This window comes from Hippocampus guttulatus, chromosome 1 (assembly GCF_054856545.1).
Source record: "Hippocampus guttulatus isolate MCC_2025c chromosome 1, RoL_Hgut_1.0, whole genome shotgun sequence".
NCBI lineage: Eukaryota > Metazoa > Chordata > Actinopteri > Syngnathiformes > Syngnathidae > Hippocampus > Hippocampus guttulatus.
This window is the reverse complement of record NC_141261.1, coordinates 4,493,446-4,519,931: the sequence shown is the minus strand read 5'-3', so window position 1 is coordinate 4,519,931 and position 26,486 is coordinate 4,493,446. Positions and strand designations below refer to the sequence as shown.

At 43.6% G+C, this 26,486-nt stretch overlaps 1 protein-coding gene across 1 annotated transcript in view; it reads right to left on the bottom strand.

Annotated features, from left to right (window-relative positions):
- Positions 1-26,486, bottom strand: part of itga5 (integrin, alpha 5 (fibronectin receptor, alpha polypeptide)) — a 45,176-nt gene that overhangs the window by 2,664 nt on the left and 16,026 nt on the right. Inside the window, exons 3-29 of the mRNA XM_086105324.1 lie at positions 22,100-22,200; positions 21,358-21,481; positions 20,994-21,055; positions 20,862-20,907; positions 20,634-20,759; positions 20,513-20,557; positions 20,306-20,349; positions 20,122-20,178; positions 19,783-19,835; positions 19,436-19,644; positions 19,169-19,360; positions 19,045-19,090; positions 18,107-18,220; positions 16,466-16,521; positions 15,904-16,061; positions 15,666-15,803; positions 9,972-10,039; positions 7,258-7,408; positions 7,066-7,158; positions 6,050-6,129; positions 5,883-5,963; positions 5,665-5,770; positions 4,444-4,602; positions 3,921-4,028; positions 549-662; positions 269-370; positions 50-172 (exon numbers count right to left, since the gene is read on the bottom strand). Of these exons, the coding sequence (XP_085961450.1) occupies positions 50-172; positions 269-370; positions 549-662; positions 3,921-4,028; positions 4,444-4,602; positions 5,665-5,770; positions 5,883-5,963; positions 6,050-6,129; positions 7,066-7,158; positions 7,258-7,408; positions 9,972-10,039; positions 15,666-15,803; positions 15,904-16,061; positions 16,466-16,521; positions 18,107-18,220; positions 19,045-19,090; positions 19,169-19,360; positions 19,436-19,644; positions 19,783-19,835; positions 20,122-20,178; positions 20,306-20,349; positions 20,513-20,557; positions 20,634-20,759; positions 20,862-20,907; positions 20,994-21,055; positions 21,358-21,481; positions 22,100-22,200 (2,756 nt within the window). The remainder of the gene's footprint in view (positions 1-49; positions 173-268; positions 371-548; positions 663-3,920; positions 4,029-4,443; positions 4,603-5,664; positions 5,771-5,882; positions 5,964-6,049; positions 6,130-7,065; positions 7,159-7,257; positions 7,409-9,971; positions 10,040-15,665; positions 15,804-15,903; positions 16,062-16,465; positions 16,522-18,106; positions 18,221-19,044; positions 19,091-19,168; positions 19,361-19,435; positions 19,645-19,782; positions 19,836-20,121; positions 20,179-20,305; positions 20,350-20,512; positions 20,558-20,633; positions 20,760-20,861; positions 20,908-20,993; positions 21,056-21,357; positions 21,482-22,099; positions 22,201-26,486) is intronic.

Below are 26,486 nucleotides of genomic sequence, written 5' to 3'. Positions count from 1 at the left end.
TGATGACAGACCTGGAAGAGGTTCTTTTCATCTCCACAGTGTCACTGACCTTGTACAGAACGAAAATGAGCAAGGCCAGAAGCAGCAAACCCGCCAGAATGGCCAAGATGATGATCCATAGCGGGACTGAGTTCTCAATGTCAGGCTTGTTCCACACCACCGGCGTCACCACCTGAGGACCATATGAGCACGTTTAGGGCCGAATTCGCTCAAGGATAGTGTGGCTTTTGCATGGTGCCATCCAGTGCAGTTTAAACGTCTTACATACCTTTTTGTGTCCGCTGGGCACGTGTTTGGGCAGAATGGCGTAGGGCATGGCCTTCACACTGTATCTGGCCAGACACTCAAGCACAAATTGCTTATATGCTCTCTGCAGGGGAAACAGAAGGTGGATGCAATATTACTATCCAACGATAGGTGGAGACAGAGACAAAGTCACCGCGCCCCCTTTTTGCGATCCACAATCTTTGTGTGTGCAATTGAACACGCTGTAATGGGTCAGGTTCGTCTGAGACAAAATAAGGAGAAAAAGAAAAAGCTCCACTAACCTCCATGAAGGTCTCCGCCCAGACGCGGGAGCGCACTTTGAGGATGGCCGTGGTCCCTTTCTCCAGGAGACCCACTTGGCACTGCAGGGCCCAGCAGTCCACACTAGAGCAGGACTACACAAAATACAGGCGACACATGGCGATTACATGTATTTCGTTTGACTCCGAGTTGACACTATAGCGCAGTAGATACAACTATCTAGCGCTTTTTGATTCCAGCAAATGACAACCTCCAAATGCTGCAAATTCACGAAATAACAATTAGATATATATAAATAGAGTTCTCATTGGGAGGTTTGCTTGAAAACATTCAAATTATTCTCTAACAGTTGATGACTTAAATTTTATGCTGAGTGCCATTTGCATTGACGATAAAAACCAAATTTTCATAATAACGTGCAACGTCTACAGGAGGTCATGGATGATGTTGGAGCGCATCTAAACTTACATTGGGCAAGAGGCAAACAAACAAGCATTCCCGCACACATCTATGGACAGTTTAGACTGATCAACGAGTTTAACAGCATGTTTTTGGAATGTGGGAGGAAGCTACATAAGCAAGGGCGAAACCTGCACCACAAAGGGTTCAATATTGAACCGTGAGGCAGACGTGCTCCGTGTTGGGCTACAATTTGCATTTTTGAAAAGTTTTACATACTAGGGCAGTGTTCTCAAAGACCTGCAACAACTAAAACACTTTGATATGCATACCATGCCAGTAGTTGGCGATGATTTGTGGAACCTCTAAAGTTAAATGCCACTTTACTGTCTTGAGTTTGTACAATATGACATTATGCCTCTAAAGTCAAGTCACGGTTTTACAAAACTCGAAACATAGCCTCAACAAAGGGGTGTTTCATTGTTTTTTCCCCCTAAGAATAGTGTTGTTTTTTTTAAAACTCATTCAGTACCAGCCAATTCTAGACCAAGTCTGAAAAGACGTTTAAAAACGTCTTTGGGAGTGAATGAGTTAATGACAGTTAAACCATTTTTAAAACAGAGCTGTGTGAAGTTAAGACTTTGATTGAACGAATCGATGTTTTATAGTTAATCTACAGTTACTGTAGGTAACACGTTTGCCAATTAAAAATGCTAGTTACTCACAAAAACATTACATGCGCAGTTGATAAAACAGTCAAAAGCGACTGTTTGAGCCTGGAACCGATTTCTACGTATGTCTCAAATCATCAGGAAAAAATCATCACAACAAATCAGCTGTCAACGAGCACCCCGGAATTCATTTTGTTCGGCCAACGACTGTAAACTCACTGTAAATTCAAGGCCACCTACAAAATTGTTCTGTCTGCTGACAGGTTGAAGGACACACGAGAGAGAATTTGAAGAGAAAAAAAATAGTCAAGTAAAATAAATGTTAATGCCGCAGGTCAAATAAATACAAGAGAGTCCAATGTTAAGAACACTTATCCATGCCTGCTTCAAATTAGATCGGAAGGAATGTCATCTGACTGTAAAAAAAAGAGTGGGGGGGTGGAAAAAAAAGAAACCTTTTTACATTGCTGCCCAACCAGTCTATTTCGCCTCAAGATTGTCTAATGAGGCTCCCGCAAATCAGCTTAGTACCCAACACGTGGGCCCCATGCAATGGAGGCAGACCACCCCCAGAAGCAAAGATTTCTGCGGTTTTCCGGCAGGAGCTCTTTGGCTGACAAGGGTAAACACAGCAGGAGGAGACTCAAAGTGAGACAGACTTATTCAAGCTAATCAAACAGACAGGCGGGCTATCGAGCCACATCCTCCCGCCCAAACCTCCTCGGTGCCAACGGCAAGAGGGCCTTCCCCCCCCCCCCCAAAAAAAAACTAGAGATCTATCTAGATCTAGAGCATGAACATCTCCTCGCTTGCGGGCTTCTGTTGTCAGGATGTGAAGGCCGCCAATGTAAAAGTTGTTCCCCAAACGTCATTAAAAAGAACAGCAGGAGACAACGCGGTTGAAGTTGAATTGAATGTGGTTCCCACTGTTGGGCTTTGACTGATTCTTGAAAATAAAACAAAACTGTTGAAAATATGTCTTCCTTGACCTGACCACCGTCAATAAATTTGGTGCAAAGCACAAAACAAAAAATGTCTTCAACCGTGTGACCAATTCTGGAATTCAAGTGTGAGCTTCTGAAAGAGGACACATCCTTTTCTGAACTTTCAATAACAACGTGGTTTCTTTAGAGAGACAAAGATGCATCGAAGGTTGAACATCGCATGCGGACATTCTGGATAGGCATAGTTTACGAAGCCAGACTGTACATACACACATACATATGTATACACTCACACACAAACGCACATACAAAAATGTCTTTACTTGAGGCAGGCATCCACAGATGGAAATATGCAGCTGGCGCCATCAATGGTGGCTGTATGCACCCAGAACTAAATGAGTATGGGGCCTTCATCTTGAGACAGTTATTAGTTACGACAACAGGACAAATCTGACAATACGTCCTTTTTACCGCCATTGGCCCAGCAATATAAACATATGCAGACATGTTAAAATACCCAGGAACAGTTTTCCATTGCATTGCACAATGTCTCCTTGAATAAGACTAACCCATAAATGTGAACGCTTCCAACCCTTTTTTTTTTCTTGTCCTCCTCGGGGTTGAGAACACGGGATGTTGTATATTTGTCAACTGCAGGCACGTGGATCACTTTGAGACTTTTCTGTCATTAAGGGCTATGACTTGACTTAATTTCGACATGGTTTGACATTAACGATGGCCTGATGGCCAGGGGCCTCCACCTGACAGTGTTGGGCCACCCACAGTTCACTTTTGCTAACCCGACCAGGCCACCAGTACAATTTTCATCAATAATTATGTTGAAATCAACACGTTCTTACTTTTTTTTTTTTTTTTTTATGTTGGCTATTCTATATTTGCGGCACGGTGTTCAACTGGTTAGCACGTCCGCCTCACAGTGCATAGGTGCAGGGTTTGATTCTGGCTCTGGCCTTCCTGTGTGGAGTTTGCATGTCCTCCCTGTGCCTGCGTGGGTTTTCTCCGGGTACTCCGGTTTCCTCTCACATTCCAAAAACATTCATGACAGGTTCTTGTAACACTCTAAATTGTCCCTCGGTGTGATTGTGAGTGAGAATGGTTGTTTGTCTGTGTGTGCCCTGCGATTGGTTGGCAACCAGTTTGGGGTGTACCACTCCTACTGCACGAAAGCAGCTCTCCTGTCGTTGAGTTCATTTGATTTCATCCACATGTAGGCCTACGTATATAATTATGAACTTAGTTTTTAGTATTGTTTTAAATCAGGGCCAATGCTGGTATTGGTCGTGCCACCACAACTTAGCCCGTAGTGGCCCAACAGGTTTAATGTCAGACCCTGTCAGAGAAGGTAGGGCCATCTTACCAGGTTTGTCAAGTGCGCGAGCGAGTTCCTGTGCGCATCCCTCTTTTCCACGCGGTGTTCATGGGACTTCAGAGCTAGATGAGGCGGTTCTGTTGCCGTGTCTTTGAGCTGCAAGGAAGAGACAAGCATTACACATTTGCCACGGTGACCTGACGCCACCCTGTTCTCCCGCTCGGAACGCCCCGATGTCATCGTGCCATTAATCAAACGCATGGAAGCGTAGCCGGCTCTCCCCAAAACAAGACGCAGATGATGAGCTCTGCCCAACATCTGTAAACACAAACAACTCCCTTATATTTGGAGGGAGGGCGCACACCGCCGGTTGTCAGAGATGAGTGAGTTTATTGCCACTGAGGTGGTTCATCAAAGCGCTGGTAGGGTGAGCGTCCTGGGTGGGGCTGGCAGGCCGGTGGACACTTAATCATACATCCCGCCGGCAATCAGCAGGAGGTCTTAAAAAGTTGCGCGAGCCCCTGATAGGTCACATTCTGAGCAGATGTGCATCCGTGTGGCTTGCACTCACTCTGAGCTGGAGGCGATTCATGTTGCTGTCAGAGGTGCAGTTGACGGGGCCCTCGGTGGAGAACTCCAGCGGGTAAAGCAGATTGTGGCCCTGGGCGGCGAGGGGGCAGCGCAGCTCCAGCAGGGTGTGGCTGATCCGACTGGGCCCATTGTTCACCAGCTGGAAAACAACACCCAGTACAGTGTCAACAACAAGAGCGACAGGAATTGATGCTCAGAGTACGGTGCAGTGTTGCGTCTTGGGGCGCCACCAGCTTTGATGACCTGGTGGTTATCAAAAAGGAGAAGAAATCTGATGTCATCATAGCACTGATAAATCAACTAAATGAAGTGTAGTCAACTTTTCCACAGTCCACTAAGAGTAGCCACGCCCTAATTATTATTTTCTCTGTAATTCCTCAAACCCTTCTAAATCACAAAGAGCCGATAGACTGATGATTGGAAGCTATACGAGCGGTGTTGCAAAAGTCTCAGAACTCACATAAGACATATTTCATCCCCGATTTCACTGTGAACAAGACGATCAACCGGCACGTCGTCAAGCGGGATGTTGCTGCGTTTGTTTCGATCAGTGTGCAACGAGATGAGAGAATGGTGGCAGGACAACTCGTGGCTGCTTCACCATGAGAACGTGCTCACAGTGCCTTCAGCATCTAACAGTCCCTGGCCAAGAACAACGTTACCAAGCTGGAGCAAGTTACATACTCAGCCCACCTGGATCTGTGTGATTTTTTTTTTGGCCTCTTTCCCAAGTTCAGAGAGGGGATTCATTTTGAAGATGCGGATAACAATGAGACAGCTGTGATAATGGAGCTGCAAGGTTCCCGGAGGAATCCATCCCAGTGTGCATAAAAATGCATTTGACTCCAGGGGGGATTACTTTCAAGGGGAAAACTTGGAGTTGTACTTGGAAAGATTTCGTTTGTGACAGCAGTTCTGGAACTTTCCTGACCCACCTTGTGAAATCCAGTACAGCATCCTCAAAAAAAAACTAGCATGCGCCACCTAGTAGGAGCCATGCTTGCAAAAATTACGTACACGGCGCGTTTGAGAAAAAAAATCCCGGAGAACCCAACTTGTATCCAATCAATTTTTTTGTCATTTATTTCTGCTCAGCGAAACAAGCTTCGAAGGAGAAGGAAAGGACGACTAGAAAGAGAGCAAACAGGCTTGTCTGGATGTGTCGCAAGGAGGTGGGAAGTTAGGGAAAAAAAGTGCTTACCTCATAGATGTGTTCCACCGCTGGCCCCACTTCCTGTTCCATTTCGTAGTTCTTGGTCACCTTCCAGTTGGCCGGTGGGAAGAAGACCTTATCTGGACGAGACACCCTTTGAAAAAAAAAAAAGGAAAAAAAAACAGAGAGCGAGAGAAAGAGAAGGTGGGAGTGAGAACATGTTTGGTCAGGCACCAAAAACTGGAGGCCCAGGGACTCCTCCTCACCCTTGAAGGATGATCTCAGCTTGGACAACCACCTCTACCTTGTAAGGCACCACCTCGCTGTGGGAGTTGTTCTCGTTCTTACTGCGGACGCCAAGAAAGAGATTGCTGTCAACTGACCTCACCTCAGGACCGGAAGATGACATTTTGGACCTCTGTCGGCGTAATACCTGCGAATCTGCAGCTCAAACTGAACCGTTTTGTGCGTGTCTTTCAGCCGAGGCACCGTGAAACGAAGACCCGCCCAAAGCTGAGGAGAACATTCATCATCAGCACCATAAAACCTCACTTACAGTATATGAACATTAAAAAAAAAAGAGTAGAAGAAGAAAGCAGAACACTTTATTGATATAAAACAGATTAGGAAGAATGTAAGCCTGAACGAATTTCAAGGTGCATCCGCAGCGCAGGAACTAGCTCGCTTGCTGATCATTTTTCATCTATTGGGATGTTTTCATGATGGTGAGAAATGAAAATCGAAATCACAAATACATTTCGATTAATTGGCCAGCCATATAATACAATGAATTTGTGTTTGCTGAATTCATATCAACAAGAGAGGCAAAAGACTGAGAAGTCAAATATTAATGGAAACACAAAGTCATCCCTTTCCACTGTTTTTAAATACAAAATCATATCCCTGATCAAAAGGATCCAGGTAACTTCTTATTTACTAAATAGCATATAAACAAAAATACCTTTCGAAAATTGGGCATGCCCGTATTAATAAAAATGATAACGTCACAGTTAACACAAAGTCTTTTGACACATAAGCCTTCTGTCCTTTCCAACTAGAAGATACAATTTATGATGACTTCCGTCCGTAGGTGTGAATGTGAGTGTGACTCAAGTGTTCTATATGTGCCCTACGGCTGTTTGACACCTCCATCTTATCACATCGCTTTCGAGAGGAACTAATGTTTGATAAATGCTGTTAAAGTCTATTCCCTCTATTTCGAATAGCGAAAATAAATTTGAAGCCAAAATATAGCTCCACTATGAGTGTGTTTAAAAGGCTTGAAAGAAAAAAAAAATGAAGAACTGGCAAATCAAAACTGTTCCTGCGTAGCTTGTCTCCGGATGATATTTTGACTTTTCCCACCACAGCGAGCAAATACGAGCCGTTACGTCATTTTACTTATCGCCATAAAATATGCCAGTGAGAGGGAGAGAACGGCGCCCTTACGCTGGTGCCAGACTTCATGGGGTTTCCCAAATCGCAGCTGAGGTATCGGGTCTGGTTCTCGGTGTCGTAGCTGCAGGTCAGCTGGGTCAGGCTCTGCCGGGCCCACCCGCGGAGGAGAAAGTGTGAGCATGCCAAAGAAATTCCTCAAAGTGCTTTTCGCTTTTTATTGGTGGGGAATGCAGCTGCGCTTACCTCGTTATTACGAGCGATGCCGCTGTAGTCGGCCTCGGGTGGCAGCACCACATAGAGCTCTGCCTCGTAGGCGCCACCCTCACCCTCATTCCTGGCGTTGAAAGTCAAGGTCAGGGCGTTGTCATCGCCAAGGTACACTTCCTTCCTGTCCCTGAGGAGCCAGCAAAGAGAATAAATGATTACCAATTGGGGTCAAATGGCGTCACCAGGCCAATAAATGTGTGGAACAGCCGTCAGCTTGTCGTATATCAACGCAAGGTCAGTTTTTGGTGGGGGCGCAGTGGTACAAAAATCGCTCATCGGTTGTAATGGATTATTTGCACAGCGATCACTGGCGTCACTGATCGGAGGTGCAAAATAAGTCCAATTACAGCAAAACCAATTTTCCGTTCATTTAATGCTTTTCAGCAATTTGGGGAGAATTTTTAAGGCTGTTTTATTTTTTGTTTGTTTTTCCCCGATGCATTTTAAAAGAGCATCAATTATACGCTAATTTTGGCTGTTCGTGGTTCCCGACCCCCCGTGAATAGCGGGAGTTGACTAAGTTGTTAAACTAGATCAGATTGATTGGTCCATCTTCTGAACGCATCGCGATCGTTTATCTTTTTTTTTAAGTGCTCCAAAATACTGATTGTGGAAAGGCTACATTGCACACGTAGGGACCGGAGAACAACGCCGCTCCATTTCTGCTTCCTCCCATTCCCATGGAACAATGAAGAATTCCATACTGAGGGTCACGCACATGCTTCTAATTAGCGTCTGTTCTCATAAAGGGAGAGCTGGCGAGCAGTCCTCCTGTAGGTCAGCTGTAGTTACCTTCTCGCTGGCGGGACACTTTTTTTTTTTTAAACCAAACAAGGCCTCCAAATTAGTAAAAGGCCACAACACTGTGAAGCCTCCCTGAGGGACCCCTTCCTCCAACAGGTTGTGTGCTTTGGCAGCCCGATGCAAGAAACAACACAGCAGGAATTATGGCCTCTTTTTCCTTTTTCTTTTTTTTTTTTGCATTTGGCTGAAATTCCACAAAAATCATGTCCATCACATTTGCGCTTAGCACAAACACAGCAGGCTCAAAATATTCGGACATGTTCCTGATTGCACTAATCACACTTTGCTGGAGTTGTACTTTCAATGCACCCGCAGCAGGTTACTCCATATGCAAGGGGTCGCCCATACATGCAGATGGCAGATAAATATAGGAATGTGAAATCAAAATGACAGAGCGGAGAAGGGAGTATCAGGGAGGAGGAAAATGCAAACAGATTTCTCGGAGCAGCGTGTGGCAAACTCTGCATCAGGCGGGACCTTTGGACTTTTGGCACGCGGCGCTCACGTTTCCCGACAATTTGCCTGTCTCCTGTTTGTTCGTGGCACCCGTATAGCGAACGCGCTTGCTGTTTGCAAAGGCCGCCGTGCACCCGCAACTCACACTGAAATGCTGACGCTTGACCTTTCTTTGGTACGTTTAAGCAGGCAGCCATGCAACAAAAACAGATGCAGGTTTGAGTGCCGAGGGTTAATTTCTATCTAACCTTTTACTAATTGCCCTTCCCTTTGAGCCCACTTTCAACTGGATTTTGTAAGTTAATACAAATAGACGAAGGGTATGCTGTATATGTCAAAGCCATTCACAGTTTGTGGAGAATTCTGCTCATTTTTGAGGATGTGCTTATTTTTAATATTAATATTAATATTAATAAAATTAATATATAATATGGGGAAAGAGAAAGTGTTTTGGAATAGGGCGTGCTCTTCTAAATAAACACTTGGTGGGGGATTGGACCAAGCTTGTGTGTGTTCCATCCACCAGGAGCCAAGTAATATCAGCGTGTTGCATAGTGAGTTTACACAATGACCTAGAAAACCCGTCTGATCCATAACTATCTTTTGATTCCTCTTTGTCATCTTTAAAATGTGGTAAATGTACACTTGATATTGATGTCATATACACCGTATTTTCAGCACTATAAGGCGCAACAAAAGGCATTCAGTTTTCTAAAAAGTCTTCTAATCCGATGCGCCTGATATATGGATCAATCTTCTGATTTCTTGGACATTTTTAATGTTTTGTAAAGCGCTTTGCTACAGCTGCGGTGGTTGTGAAAGCTTTATATGAATAAAGCTGTATTGTATCGTATTCCCTTTAGCGGAGCTCCATCTAGTGGGTGTAAAACGTAACCGCAGCCACTATTGTAGCTTCTATTCTATGCGCCTTATAATGCGATACACCCTGTGTATGAATACAGTTTTAAAATAGGGAATTCAATGAAGGTGCGCCTTATACCCTAAATCGCCTTATGGTGAAGAAAATACGGGTATATGCTTTGATGTGGTCGATGCTCCTCTCTTGTTTGCAAGCACTATCTGAGGCCGAATAATGTTTTACAAATCATTTGCCTTTGAAATAAATGCACCAGAAAAAAACCTGTACATACAAATGTGGCAAATCTTTCAATCAAGCTGGAATACTTCAACATACTTCTTTGATACCAGTGCCACACAAGCACAATTTTCCTATTTGAACAGGAGGGCATTTTGTGCCACAAAACCGCAAAAAGCTAAGTTTCATATCATTGCACTTTGTCCTTAATTGAGAATTCAAACAGCATTCATTCCAACTTAGTATTTTTTTTTGGGGGGGGGGGGCATCTAGTGTATTTCCCCATCAATCACGTATGGATTCCGAGCAATGTGAGAGGAAATGAAAGACTCACCCGTGGACTGCCAGCTTCAAATCGGGGACGCAGATGTTGTCTTCTCCGCAATCCAGCAGAATCTGAGCCTGAAAAACACATTTATTTAAACACCCCAAAAATTAACGTAAAGGCTCGACACTTCTATTTTGAAATGCTGGGATAATAAATCACATGTGTTGAAGGCCGACATGAGGATGAGTGTAGCATGACGCAACCCGTGCAATGACTGATGACATTCCGACACACACCTGGATCACAGCCCCCTCTCTTTTATTTATAGGGTTACAGACGGATGATCGCAAACACCGTAGTGGCTCAATGGGACGACCTAGTGAGTTAATGATAGGAGCAGACGAGCAGACACACGCTCCTCAGCCAGCTGTGCCGGCACTCATATGTTTTGTGTTTGCGACGTCACAGGAGGAAACGATGAGTCCGTCCGAAGGGAAGGATACACACTTGCGGCATGAAGCATGTGGCTGCAAGCTCACCGATCTCGCCGCCGTCCCACATCACAGCACTCTGTGGCGGGCCACACTTTCCCCACACGCTATGCCACCCCATTGAAACTAGAGAGGAAGCGTCGTTAAAATGTAAAAAAGAGTTTAAGCGGGCATACGCCACATTATTCTAGCGCTGTCTTTAAAACGCCAACTCCCACTGCACGTGTAAATCGCCTGTGATGTAATTCATACTCTTCCACTGAAGTTCTGTCGACGGCGGTAATAATCGTTTCGAACTGTTGCCAGAGCAGAAAATCAGAAATGTTCAGTCAAAACTCCTGTTGAGTATGGTCAACACAGAAGACTCACAAATGCCAATCACGAAGCAACCTGACTCGGGTTAGAATGGGTCCTATAAGTCGTAAAAGAAATGACAAGGAGAAGAGTTGGCAACACCAAAACAGTGGGATGTGCTACACTTGCTTCCGATGTATGGCGCAATAACTCACAAGACAACAGGTTCATGACACCATTGTTTGAACTTGCTAAATATCCATCCAGCCATTTTCTAATCCTAATTTATGACTGAACCCATATAAAGAAGTCAAGAATAATGGTTTATTCACCTAATGTTTAAGTTACTGTAATGAGGGATTTGGTAAATTCTTAGTGTCACTCTTATTTACCGTATTGTCCCGAATATAAGACGGTGTTTTATGCATTGAAATAAGACTGAAAAAGTGGGGGTCGTCTTATATTCGGGGTCTAGACATTATACCCATTCACGACGCTAGATGGCGCCAGATATAATTGAAGCGAATGCTGAACTTGACTCCCCAGGCCAAAGTGAACCCCTGCCACGAAGAATAGAAATAAAAATAGCGGTAGCACGAAGAAGAAAAATAAAAAATAGCGGTAGGAAGGAAAATGGAAGAAAATAATAGAAGACATAACAGAAAATGGAGAAACGTAGTGACAATCTGGAAAAAAGTGGGTCGAAGATCGGCCAGGTTAACCGGCAGCTGAGGAGAAGTTATGATGTCATTTACATTTCAAAAACCAGAAGCCATTCATTCACGAATGTGATTGCACTTTAGATTTGAATGAGGCAAAATAACATGCTTTTTCTCTCAAATATATTGTTATAATCATTTGTTTCAGATGTACTCTAATTATTTTCTGTATAAAAATTAATTTGGTGTTCAAAAGTCTTTTTTCAAACTTGAGCCTTGAAAAAGAGGAGGTCGTCTTATAATCAGGGCCGTATTATATTCGGGCCAATACGGTATTACAAATGAGAATTTGAAATTTTCGTAGAGATTTTAGCGCGCAACATGAAAGTTGACGTCTTTGATTTGCTTTCACGGGCCACATAAAAGGATGTGGCGGGCCAGATCTGGCCCCTGGACCTTGTGTTTGACACGTGATTTAGAGTGTTCCAATAACTTGCCATGCATGTTTTTGGAATGCGGAAGGAAAACCGGAGTACCCATAATGACACGGTTAGAAATTTGGTAAATAAATACATTCTTTATCGCTGGTATATTTAGACAAAAGTTAAATACATAAGTAAACACGAACGAAACCCTAACCATCGTTTATTGTCATCTTATGTAGCTCTGTGGTGACGTGTTTCAAAAAAAGACATCATAGATGTTTAACGTTCCCTACAGGTCCCCTTTGACGTTTACTCGAGCGAGGCTAGCGGAGCTAGGTTGTGCCTATACGAGTCTAACAGGTAAGACACCAGCTCGCCTAGCTTTCTGGTTGTATTTCATCTAATAGCTCAGATTCTAGTACGAGATCAGATCAAGACTTGACTGAGACTGTCGTATCATTTGTAAACATTTTAAAACTTTCCAGAGTCACCATTGTTCTCATTTCAGTCAGAGGAAATCAATTTGCAAAGCGAGTGACAACTTCAACATCAAGCGACATTCCGGTGCAAATTCCTTAGCTGTAAATGAGAAATTCAGATGTCTCCGTTTTCTGGAACATTACACACGGCCATTGAAAACCCCTACACTCAATAAATTGGCTCTTTCCAGGCAGGAAAGGAACAGAAAGTGCTTCTGCTAGATCAATGTTGAACATGCGGCAAGCTAAATTGCATCAGGCTGCGACAGTCAGTGTCATGATGTTGTTGATGATGAGGATAATAAATAGAAGTAGGAGATTAGAGAGCGAAACGTGCCCGCCTCCACCCCCTCTGTTATTACACGGACACCAGGCTCTAATTATGGACACCAAGGGATGCCGCCATGTTAACTACGCATATGTTTCTTTGGACCTGTGTGGGTCACACATGTGATGCTAGGAGCTTCACAACAACTCTGACAAACATTTAAAGTATTATGATGGCAAACATATTCAGTAGGCCATTATCAGGCAAACCAGAGCACACAAGAGAAGGATTACAAGTCGTTTTTTTAAGGTTGTCGAACCACATGATTTCTTTTCTACCAGCTAATCAAATCGGGGAAATATAGAGTGAAATATCTAAAATACACATTTTTGTCAAAAAAGATGGTTATAAATTTAAGAAAAATGTCTTTTCAATGCCAAGAGAAAAACCTAGCGCCATATCTCCTAGTACTAATTTTTACATTTTTTAATTCTACTAATGCCAGTCAATTATTTTTAAGACTTGAAGGGCAGTTAAGAATATTAAAATGCTACTGGAGAGTAAAATAAAGCTGCTTTGTCTTTACGGACAAATGATATTGTTTTTATATATCCATCCATCCATCCATTTTCCGAACCGCTTGATCCTCACTAGGGTCGCGGGGGGTGCTGGAGCCTATCCCAGCCGTCTTCGGGCAGTAGGCGGGGACACCCCGAATCAGTTGCCAGCCAATCGCAGGGCACACAGAGACGAACAACCATTCACGCCCACACTCACACCTAGGGACAATTTAGAGCGTCCAATCAGCCTGCCATGCATGTTTTTGGAATGTGGGAGGAAACCGGAGCACCCGGAGAAAACCCACGCAGGCCCGGGGAGAACATGCAAACTCCACACAGGGAGGCCGGAGCTGGAATTGAACCCGGTACCTCTGCACTATGAAGCCGACGTGCAAACCACTGGACTACCGGGCCGCCCGTGTTTTTATATATTACCACCAATATGTCTTTTTTGTTTCTTAAAAATATGAATTACAACAAATCAAAGTGTGATCAAATTCCAGGAACAGATTATTCGCCTTTAAAAGACACACACAAGAAATGCAATGCATGTAATCAAAACAATGCAAGGTTGTGGTCACTTTCAATCACAATTTGATCAACCCTTTTGTCTAACATGCTCCAAATAAAACGGATTATGTGGGATTTATGAGGTATTACAGGTCAAACAATTTGGAATTTGACCTCCCAAAAACGTCTTGAGGCTCTCTGTAGGTCTTTGTCGACTGTCACACGATTGCTATTTCCATTATGAGTTGTTACAAAAATTGATTCTCGTACAACAGGTTCCGTTCAACTGTATTTGAAAACCAGCGTCCTCTGCAGGGTGCAAAACACGCGAGAGCGTTTCATTAATCAAAGTCGTGAAGGACAATGAGGGCCTTGTTGCACACTTCCAAGCTCCGAAGGAGAACAACAGCTGAGAGTCATGCAAATGATGCCAGCGTGACGCCCATTAATAGATCCAGCATGAGACCATAAATCCTGCCAGAACATACGGAATATGTTACGGATGAGAGCGTGAGCGGGTTTTGAGACATATCCAGACTCGATGAAAAGTTGCTGCCACACAGTCTCACAGTCTGGTGGAGGTCGGGGCTGCGTTATCACAATAAGCACCGCTGTGTATGAAATTAAATCTCCTCAACACTACTCCCGCCCCTCAATCGACACATGAGTATGGTGCATTTCAGGATTATCCAAAAGAGGCGCTTTGCCAGATTTAAGTTTGATATTTTAGCTCAAGGTCTTTGGTTCTTGGCAGGGCACCACATCTCTGAGAGGCACGCAAGCTGTGTTATGTTAAAGACAGCAGCGTTGATCCAGCTAAGGAGAAAAGCTACATGACAGTGAGAGACACACAAAGAACCGTTAACCAAACTGGGGATGGGTGCTCACCGGGTCATAGCCCGGATATTAAGAAGACAGAATGCACAGTTCTCGGTACACTGACAATAATGTTTTGGGGAAGGCCCTTTTTCTTTGGCCCAAAGCCAACGTGTCAATGTGTGTGCAACAAGCCCATCGAACACCTTTGGGAAGAATTCCAATGGAGACGATGAGCCAGGAGCAAGCAACTCACAAATGGAAAACAATAACCACAAACACATTCCACAAATCACACAGAACGTCTTGCCAGAAGAGTTCAAAATGAGTCCATTCCTTTTGTCCACATACTCCATCTCCACACCTAACTTTTGTCCACCTTGGGCTGCATTTGAGGAATTTCTTCACATTTTCAGATTGATAAAATCCCATTTTAAATCACCCACATCTTTTCCTTGCAGTGTAGTTCCTCAATTCTCGCCATTGGAAAACAATGAGTAAAAGTTAAAAAAAAAAAATCTGTTGAGTTCCATTTTCATGCCGATTAAAACTAATATCGGCATGCTGATTTCAAAATGGTTGTCATTTCTTTTCTAGCATGTTAAGTTTTTTTCTCCACATCTTACCAGATAACAAAATTCCACTGATTAGCTGCAGTAGGAGTTGCCAGTTTCTAACAATTGGACTAATTTACAGCTACAACAACTTGTTTGTGCTATTGTCACAGTTGAGACACGGCAGTGAGAGGTGTGTGAGGCTCCCAATAGGTCAGTACTATCAATATCTGCAAACCGAAAGTTAACAGAGTAGGAATTCAGAGGATTAGTGCTGGCTTTTCTCCTAACCTTGTACGTTCACTTTAGTTTCATGCTGGGGTTTTTTTTCTTTTGTTTTAGTTTTTTTGCTTTTCAAAGCCTAAAACTATTCTATCTTAGTATTTTATTTACATGCATACATTGTTGTTTAATATTTTTTTAAGAAAACGCGGATCCTTTCGCCCAAAAACTTGACGTGAGAAAAACTGAGATAAATTCAGGATTCCGGGTCCCAAAATTAGTTAAAAACAGCTGTCAGACTTAGCTCAACAAAAATTGTGTTCCCCAGTGTAGCCGTTTCGGCTGTCATGATGTGTATCTATGTTATCACGTCTTGCACCGTACAGTATATGGTACTTAATTTCATTCATGCACTTCTGGTCAGATGCCCTTTGCGTTTTGTCGCCTTGTACTTGTGACGTGGAAAGAAAGTTTTAAAGTACCTTCTGCTCTATCATGTTGGCAGATTGATAGTTGAGAATAGGTCGCAGACCCTGCTGGTCTACGGGAGCTTTGGTATCCAGGCTAAAGTTCAATGCCACCAAGATGGAGGAGAGTTTATCCCGGAAGTCCTTTTCATCCTACAGCCAAAAATAATTACATAGGATATGCAGTTGAAGAAAACTGACCGGTCATGGTAAAGAACGGTAGACTTATATATGGCTGTGCAAAAGGACATACTCTCAGGTAGATCTTGGTGTGCTTGCAAACACGCTCGCCATGGCGCACCCTTAAGTTCTTCTGCAGCAAAGGCTGCTGGGTGTCCAGGAAAAGAGCTCTTTTCACTGCTCCTTTCTGCTTGAATTTCTGACTGTCGAGCTGCACCTCCACCTGGAAGTCTGAAATGCACATTCAAGGGATTCACATTGTCAAGCAGATGTATGAAATGTCAACACGACTGATGATCCGACCAATGCTGGATTTACACTACATGGTTCAAGTGATTAAATATTCAAACTTATTTGCCCAATAAACAACCCGATTTTGATATACATCATGGCGGGGGGGGGGGGGGGGGGGGATGATACATGGAATCAGATATCCTCAGAGTTCATATGCCATTTAAGTAATATTTTAAAGTAAAAATAAATTGGGGGTTTTTTTGGATCATTTAAGACAATGTAAATACTGTATAGTACAATGAAAAAAAATCAAACAATCATGTGACAAAACTTTCAATGCCAAACACAGATTTGTAAACTTTGACAACGGGGACTTATTGAGATGTGGAATATTGTCTCACCGAGAACATCTGGTAGGTGCTTCCCATCAGTGGATATGCAGAAACTCAAATTGACACTGTGTTGGACAGAGGTTCGATAGTTAATATAATACACAAATCACAAGTTCATTCCTGACATGCTTCCCCTTTTCAGTGTAATGTAACAAATCCAATGACTAACATGCTGGGAATGTTTGGAAGCCAGCTTTCACCCGGGCCGGCTGATAAATTGATGCATGTAAAAAAGGAGTAGCCAAGTTAAGAAGGGTGAAATTGGGCAAGCACTCGAGTTTCAGCACTGGCCGCCCAAAGGTTACCCATGGAAGTCGTCTCCCATGACATCAACGGCATAACACGCTGCTGATGTCTGAACAGCCCACCGCCATCAAATCATTTTTGAGGCGACGAAAACCAGGAAAGGATACTGCGACGTTTCCTCTAGCTGGCTCTGTTGTGCCGCTTACGCAAGAGTAAGACACAATTTGCAGGTATTCCGATTTGATTTGCCAACGTTTACAAGCAAAGTGGATATTCTTCACCTGTATTTCAGTAGGGGGTCACTTGAATTTACATTGTGACAAACGGCCCCCACATGAATATGAGACAACAGGATTTGATCTAACCAATTAGCAAAAAAGATTAAAGCATGAAAGTTGACAAAGTTTGTCGGTGTCATTGTAGGAGTTGTTCAATTTTGCATTTAGCTTACTTTTGTATATTTAGCATTTCTATTATAATAAGCGCCCTCAAAGAAGAGTGTCTTCTCGCATTCAAACAGTCATCGTGGTGCTACGGTGTCTTTGTGATTATTGTATTGAACATGTATCTAAGTTCGATGCTAATCATTCAACAATAAAAAAAAAAAAACATTTTCTTCACATACACATGGACCTATTTTAATTAAGAAGGGTTTCTATGTTTCTATGACATTCTTCCTCTTCAGTGTGATAATTATAGCATCTCGGTAGTGGGCTGATAGCAATTCGCACAATCACCCGCATCGTTGGCAAAATATTCCGATGAGCTATCATGTGAATGAACTGCTTTGTAAATCTGTTCTTTATTTATTTCCCCTTATCCAAAAAGCACAGAAAGAGACAAATCAAAGTACAAGGACCTCTATTGAGGAGCACTAATATCTTTATCCAAGCTCCCGTGTGTGCATGCTCCAGCACTACTGCGAGTCTACGTGTCCTGATGTTTCCCAGCTGTGTTCCACTACCAAACAATATCGCATTCAAAGCGACTGCAAGGAAGAGGAGGGGGGGGGGGGACTTGAAGCCCCTCCCCTCTGGCTCTCCTTGCCATTATCCCCTCTGAAAACTCATCATCACCACAGCAACGCGGCAGTGTAATCAAGACACATGTGTATACAAGAGTTTCCTTCATAGAATAGGGGTGGAGGGGCGCACACGGGCACGGTGTCAACCATGTTGAAAATCCAGTGACCGCCGTCTGTTTCCTCCCCTCTGGAAGGGAATAGTGTGCACATTTGTAGGGAGCCACAATGGCCAACAATGCAGCTATTGAACACGTCGCTCAAACGCGGGATACAAAAACACGCGTCACATGAGAGAAGCGCTCGCCTAAACGCTGACGGCATCCGTATTTCTTATCACACAGGATAGAAGTGTTTACAGAAATAGAGTTCTGGTTACTCACCAGGAAACGGAAATGCTTGTGTTCCCGTTCGTGATCATGCAGTTCTTCTCTTCGGGGTTGATCATGGTGGGGTAAATCGTCAATGAGGCGCTGGTGTTGACGATGGGACGCGATCTGTGAGAGATCAGCACAGACGGGTCACATTTGGGGACTTACCTGCATCGATCCACCTCTTAAAAGCAACAGTATGACTTGGCAATAGTACAAACCATCAATGCGACAGAAAAATGCAATTTAGCAGCGCACAAGTGTGCCGGCTTAGTTCGGAATCAATATCTAGCTAATAACATGGCAAAAACATAAAATATTTAAGTAAAACATCATTTTCACCAGATGTCGGTTATTTAATATATTAATGTAATCATATTGCTGCAAACATGTTTTGCCAGTCATTCGTGGCTAGCTGTGACCAACCAGAGGATTGAAAAATGCTGACAATATTGTGAGCGGGCTACATAACAGACATTTACGATCCCCTCAATATAACAATGCAGTGGCACGAATGTCTCAATGCAAAATGTATTGACTTTTGATTTTGTTTAGTATGATGTGAAAGTGGCAAAAGGTCAGCTCAGAAAGTCAGCTTGGTGGACTTCAGAACTGGAGTAAGGCTGTCACAAACAAAATGAACAAATTTAGTTGGCTTGTTTGCCATTGTGAGGACTGAAGTGCAGCTGAAGTGGCTCAGAAAAATAAGGATGTCATTTTTCAAATAAACGTACAATGAGAATGCCAAAACAGCACAGTCTATTTTCTGTTGGGTTCATAATTTGGCCATTTTTTTTGGTCAAGGTCTTACTTGAGTTTTAAAAGGACTAGTAAAGCATCCCATAATTACAGCATAAAAATACAGGCACTTTAGAAACTTACAAAGACAAGAAAAAAAATGAACATTTTGAGGATTTTAATCCCCTTTAAAAAGCGTTAAAAGAACATACCTGTAGAGAACTGCCTTATCAACTCCAAAGGCACCAACAATAAGATCTGAGAAGATGAGGAGGAAAAGATTAGAAAACACATAAAAGCTTCATAAGTACTCGACATGTTTTTAATGTCACTGACCTGGGTAACCATTCCAATCGAGGTCCTTGGCCCCTCTGAGTGCGAAGCCAAAACTGGCGGGGATGGAACCTGCTGCCCACTGGCCTGCAATCACCTGCGATGGCTTCTCTCGGAGGCCTTGGTGGAAGCCGTTGAAGATGTAGACCAAACCCTGCTGCTCCTCCCCACCAAACGGACAGCTCACAGCCACGTCTGTCCAGGGTGAGATTACAGTATAAATATCCACATCACAGAGTACCATATTACAACACAGTTGCTTCTTCTCACCGTTGAATCCATCCTGGTTCAAATCTCCCAATGGTGCGATGGTGCTGCCAAATCTGCCAAACACCTGAGAGCCTGTCAGGTGAAGTAGGCTGAGCTCCAGGCTCAACGGAGCACGCTGCAGGTAGACGTAGATTCGGCCCATTTCTTCCAGCCGGCCGTCGGAGCCTCGCGTCATGAACATGGGTGCGCCCACCAGTAGGTCGACCATTCTGCGGACAAAAAAAAAAAAAAAAAAGGAGATAAAATTAGTCATTTAGGTTCAGACACGTTGGCGCCAGAGGTGTAATGACGAGCTGGTGGCCTCCAATTCTGTCCCAAGAGTTATTTTTGGGTTGGAGAAAACTCACCCATCGCTGTTGACATCAGTGGCGGCCACTGCATAGCCAAAATATGATCCCATCTGGAGAGAAAAGTGCAATGGTTTTGTCTGTCATGAAATTCGGTCTCAAAATTGTGAAACTGCCTAAAGACAATAAATGCAACCAAAAACCTACACTTTACTGTAACCTTTTCATTGATAAGTAATAGTCGATTTGGGTCATTGCATAGTAACAAAATAAAATAACATATCCAGATGGAAATCAAGGAAATGCTTTTACCAACACTGGTTTCATATATCAGCATTCAACAGCACCGTTAAATGAACATATCAAAGGAACGAAGGTGGTTTGACCGTTCTGACTCACCTGCTCGCCCGTGTAATTAATCATTGTCTTCAAGTCAGTTCCATTCAGAATGGACACCTGCAAAACAGCAGTCAAAGATGCTTCCAAAAGTGTCATCTTTGAATTTTTCCCCTTGTATTTTGTCTTAAGATACAGACAGTTTCATAGCACCAAGCAAGACTGACAAAATAGAGCACTTTCTTACCAAACCATAAAGCATAACTCCTTTTGGAACACCGGCCACAAAATCTGCGGGAAATAATGCAGACCTTTACAGAAAGAAGAAATTTAGCAGAACGCATCCAGGTCCAAAATCATATACGGCTGGCCGAGCTTCATGTTCTCTCTGGTCTACTGCAATTTTATATGTCGCCAACTACTGGCCCTGCAGTAATTAGTGAACTGACTTTACCTTCAACTTGATCTCCACTGAACTCCCCCACAGTCACAGAGTAACCTTGCAGGGCATAACATCGAAACTTAACTTTCATGGAAAACTAATAAACAAGGGCGGGAGGGCAAAATCAACTTACCTTGATAGCTGTCATCATGTTTAGCCTGGACCTGTTTTGTCTGGATCTGACCACCCACAGACTGCATGAAGTAACCCGGGTAATAAGACTTAATGATGTCCTCTTTATCTGCTGAGATCAACTGGCCTAAGATATGAGCAAAGATGAAAACCAGGTATAAATATTTATTTATTTTTAGCCCGGTGTGTAGGGGGAGCAGCATTGGGCTGGATAATGTGTCTGGCATACCCTGCCAGAAGTAGCTGCCCGGCCCACCCAAGACAACTCGACCATCCTAAAAAAAACAACAACAACAAAAAACGAGTGTTACTCCACTGAGAAAGGAAGTGGACAAACTCTGGTGCAAAACGGGGTGCATACCGTGGTGAAGTCGGCACTAAATCCGCCTTGGCAGTAGCCTTGTCCACCCTCATCGCTGATTTCTACACAAGACAGATCCGTGACAATATGAGAAATCAATACATAAAAAAAGGAACGTACTCAGAGGTCATTTATTTCTTACATATTTCATAAACAAGCACAATTACAGACAACAATAATAATGCTAATGCTACTCTAGCTATTTGTGTTGTAAGTTTTGTTACTGACTTTGGGTGAAGTGCGGTGAACTTGTGTGACACTCTTAACTCATTCAATACCAGCTAATTCTGGACCCAGTCTGAAAAGACGTTTAAAAACGTCTTTGGGAGTGAATGAGTTAAGCTAAGATGAAGATGACAGTCACCTGTTCGACAAGGTGCGTACTCCACAAATTTGGTGAAATTCTGAACAGAGAGATAGCAAGTCCCAGTGGCATCAGACCGCGGGATGTCCTTTTCTGTCCTCCACGAGTAGAGAGGTGCGCAGGCCTGTAAGAATTAAGGGGAAAGAATATGCTAGGGTCAGTATGGAAGAAATGGGGTGGGTGGACAAGGCAAACAAGTTTTTTTGGATTCGGTGGACGATGTTTTTCCTGTTGCTACAACAGTGATCTAAGAGGGGGACGCCAGCTGAGGATGTCAGTACATCTGGAGCGGGGTAACCACAAAACCCAACCCAGGTCATGACCCCTGCTGGACCAAATGACGGCCGGCTCAACTCTGACGTCACAGTTTGGTGGAAGAGACATTTATTTGCGATATGTTGGGTGTGGAAATGATAAAGTGCGCTTAACAACAGTTAGCAAACAATTCCAGTACATAACCGGGAATGTTCCACCCAGATTTGATAGGGATGCAAGAGAACGGAGTTTGGGGAACTTCACTCCATTCTCTTCGCTCCCGCGATGTTTCTAATTTTTTCATACACGGCCAATGGCAGTAAAATGTTCCGCAGTTACTTCATATAATTGATGGTAATGCAGACATATTGGCACGCTAACTTTACCAGCCTGAGGAATCTAACTCTATTCACGTTTCACCAAGTGTGTGTGTTGTAGCTATATGATCCCTTATTTATGCAGCAATCTTTTGCCAGGGTAAACTTACCAAAATGGTGTCACCGTGGGAACGCACGGTGGCGCCGAACCATTGGTGCGACTTGAACTCGAGCTGATGTGCCGTGTTGTTGATAGAGACGAAACGATCCCCTGTGGCAGACACACTTCATTGACACCATGACCATAGTAACTGGACTTTTAGAGAAAAAAATGATAATTTGATGCAACAATTCTCCGTTTTTTTGGACCCTCTCAGGTTGTAGTTACTCCTTCTTACAGTGAAATTAGCATCCAGTCAAAAGCTAACCGTGCCTCAAGAAATAGATTTTACACAAAGTGAATTGAGACATGACATCGACAATCCAGAAGGTCACGATGAAGAGGGAGACAATCCAACAGGGTGATGTGTGTCATTCAGAGTACCTGACTGAGTTTGGACAGGACCGAGCTTAACCCTAATGACCTTCGACTATGTTTGACCACCTGGCCACTGCTCTGCCACTTCGAACCTCCACCAGCAAGCAAGTGAAAGATGACAGATGGTCGCCGGAGTCAGGTTTAAACTTTGCAAAGTCACTGGCAGACAGATGCCGCATCTGCGCTGCAGCCACAGAGCAATGCAAACAAAATTGATTAGGAAGGGAAGAACGCATATTTGAGACTCTCAAGCAGGTGATCCAGGAACCGCTTTGTCTCAAAGCCTTGAAAGATGTCAGAACTAAGTGCGTGGTCTAGTCACGACGCGTGTGGATGTGCGCAACAGCCAACTCGGCAACCGAAAAGTGGAGCTCTGTTCCATCCACTTTGTACGACGGACCGGTCCAAGCAAAACAATCACTCTTTGGACCGACGCCCTCACAGCAACGTGGTCATCATTCTTTGTTTCAACAAACTTTTGCCTCAAGCTCTCCATTTTCTATCCCAGTTCAATTCACTCCTACGTCCATTCCAACTAATTGCACAATTCAGTTTCCTATGTAGCATTTTCCCAAGAGGATCCCCACCATTAACCTCAATCAAAACAACAATATTCATTGTAACGTCCCATTGGTAATCTTTTTCTCATTTTTTTCTCTCAGTGTTTAGGTTTCCTGAGATGCACCAAAGCACTTAGGTCACAAAGGCAATCATAGAACAAGATCAATGCTTCAAAATGCTCCTTGGAAGCTTGTTACTTCAGCGAATATCCATTCGCTGTCCTTTTACTAAGTCAACCGGGGTACTAGAGGAGGCATTCTTGCATTGTTTTTGCCTTTTTGAGTTCTGTGCGGTTTTGAAGACAAATGTTAACCTCTAGACTACCGTATTTTCACAACTATAAGGCGCTATTAAAAGTCTTAAATTTTCTCCAAAATGGACAGGACGCCTTATCATGCGGAGCGTCTAGGTGTATGCGCCGAGTTCCAAAGCCTGACTGAGAGCACTTCTGGCCGACACGCTGTTTATACAGAGAAAAGGCGGACGTGAGTGACGACAGGTATGCGGAAGTCCGCCATTGAGTGAAGGGTGGGCGTGTAAGAGGACGCTAAAGGCACGTCCCTAGCAGCTACCAGTCGCCAATGAGTGAAGGGTGGGCGTGTAAGAGGACGTGTGTCCGTATGTCTTAGCTGCTAATGTATGCTTTAAGCAAACATACCTGGTATGTTTTAGCATGCATGCATGCTACCGTATGCTTCAAGCTAACGTGTTTTTAACGTGTGTGCATGCATGCCGTATGTTTAAGCTGGCATATGTCTTAACATGCCTGGCTGCGCCCAATAATACAGTGTGTTTTGTGTATGTGTCAAATACAGAAATAGCACCCGTTACTGAGACTGCGCCCAACAATACGGTGCGCCGAATGGTCGTGAAAATACGGTAATCATGAAAGTCCCTTCAGATAATTTACAGTCACCTCAAAAAGCCGAGATTCAGGACTCTTGAGTGCTATCTATGTGACGTTTTGGAGTGCGCATCGACCTAGTGTATGGCAACAGATGTGTCGATGCGCACAAAAACACCAATATTACCCAACAAGTGCAGTTAATTATCTCTTATATGAACTTTCAAGTTCGCAATTTCCTTGAGAATATACTGTACAGTGGTACCTCTACTTATGAACGTCTCTTCAGATGAATTTTTTTTGTTTTTTTACACTATGCACAACTCTAATTTGTTGTGCAAGAATCAAATTTTAACATGTATTTGTTACATATTTTGATGCATTTTTATGGTTTAGGAAACATTTATGTCAGAATTTTGGGGAGCTTGGAACGGATTAGGGCATTTACATGGAAAACGCGTCTCTACTTACAAAATTTTCCACTGAAGAAATTTCTTCCAGAACCAATTAATTTCATAAGTAGAGGTACCACTGTATATCATAAATCACTATCACTTAGTAATAGCACTGACGTGACACTAGGCTTTGTTAAATCACCAATTTTAGTAATAGTGAGTCGCACGCATGCATACAGTTTCTTTTCAGTTACATGAGCCTTCAAGTCTGTCCCCAAAATATCCTACTTTGTCATCGGTTTTGGTATCAATGGTCCACTAGGTAGCAGTATTGCATTTATCGGGGTATTCATAGACACCAAATCATGGTATTGTCTTCACAGTTTTTTTCTGACATGAACACAAAAGAGCTTTCCAGGTCCAGTTTAGTCATCTCCCCGCAAATGTACGGTACTTAATATCAAGCGTGTGCTCTTGTACCTCCATTCCACTTAGTGATTTGTTGACCCCCAAGGAAGAAGAAGCGCATCAACATAGTTTGTTTTCTCTGACATAAAACTTCATTCAATAAAGTCATAGGCGTACACTGATAATACTTGTGAGGGAAATCCGGATGATATATCGTGTGATCCTTGAATGTGCATTGAAGGGGCCATAAAGATATTGAGATACGTGCGATAACTCATGCCTTGTGATAAATCATCAGTAAAATGGGAACAAAATGTGATTGATTTTCTACTTAGAATGGACCTAATAGTCAAAGATGTAAATGCTCTGGCTTGCCTAATGGATTTGAGCTCATTACTGACATTACTCACAGAAGGGACACATTAATGCATCACCATTACCGAACATGAAGGAAGGAAGGGGGAGGTGAGAGATGCTTATGTTTTGAATTGTGGGGCTGGATGATTTTTATAGAAGCCTTGGATTTCAATCGGGCTAACTCAAGGAGGAGCTGGTGTCACTGTAACCGGTAATGAGACGTTCTGTTTGTCTTGACGCGGCGAGCGAGAGTCACGTGGCAAACAATCGGATGAAAAGAGTCGAGATTCTAAAGGGAGATAGCGGGCAAACTGGTCATTCATAACATGACGTCACCAGAGCCCTTCTGAGGGGTGCTGCTTGGTGCTCAACCAAGCCTCTCCCGGGACAGGACCTGCTGTGTGGGGGTGTGAGCAGTGCACACACAGACCAGCTCCTAGCCATTAGATGGGTGTGTAGCCTTTGACTGTGTGAGTGTGTTTGTGTGTCTGGGGGTTAGAAGACAAATGGTCAAATTCACTCATCACATGCCCTGTGTTTAGAGGGGGCCGCTTCCCCTTTTCTTCTTCCTTTCCTCCCATCCTGAATGGGATCCTCTCGTGGCCTCCTTGGTGGATTCACCCACCACACCTCCTCTCCCATCCAAAGTCTGGCTCTTATCTCAATGGGAAAGGAAGTGGATGGGGGGAGGGGGGGGTGTCACTTTGACCCAATTAGTTTGACTAATTAAGAGGGTCGTTGGCCTGTGGGTCAGAGCTCAAACTCACCGAGCATTTACATACCAGCACTGAAGTAGATACACAAAAATGTCAGAACCCTTTTTTTGGTAGCGTATTTTTACATTACGGATGGGCATAATAGTCAATTAATCGATCATCAACAATTCTGCTGACCTGTTTGATGACTGTGTCTTGGAGCAACATTTGAAGTAAAACGGCGTGCAGTACTCAACCGCAACCAGCGAAGGTGCTGATGATTCAGTCTCAACTAGTTTGCAGTCAATACGCACAATCAGCGCTGGGGCTCCCCAGGGATGCGTCCTCTCTCCGCTGCTGTTCTCCCTCTACACGAACAACTGCACCTCAATGCACCCAGCCGTCAAACAACGTTCGCAGCCGACACCACCGTCATTGGCCTCATCAAAGACTGAGCACCGACAAGAAGTGGAGCAGCTGGCGTGTAACGCAACCTGGAGCTGAACACGCTCAAGACGGTAGAGATGATCGTGGAATTTAAGAAACATCCTTCGTCACAGATGTCCCTCATATGATCCAACTGACTTGTGTTGATACCTTCCAGTTCCTAGGAATCACATTCTCTCCAGACATGAAGTGGGAGGCAAAGATACATGTGAAACGGTACATTGCTGTGTGCTGAGTATAAATTACTGAAGACAAGAATTTAGTCAGTCGCTGATGGTGCAGTGGTCCACTGGCCTAACTTGTGTGCGGTCC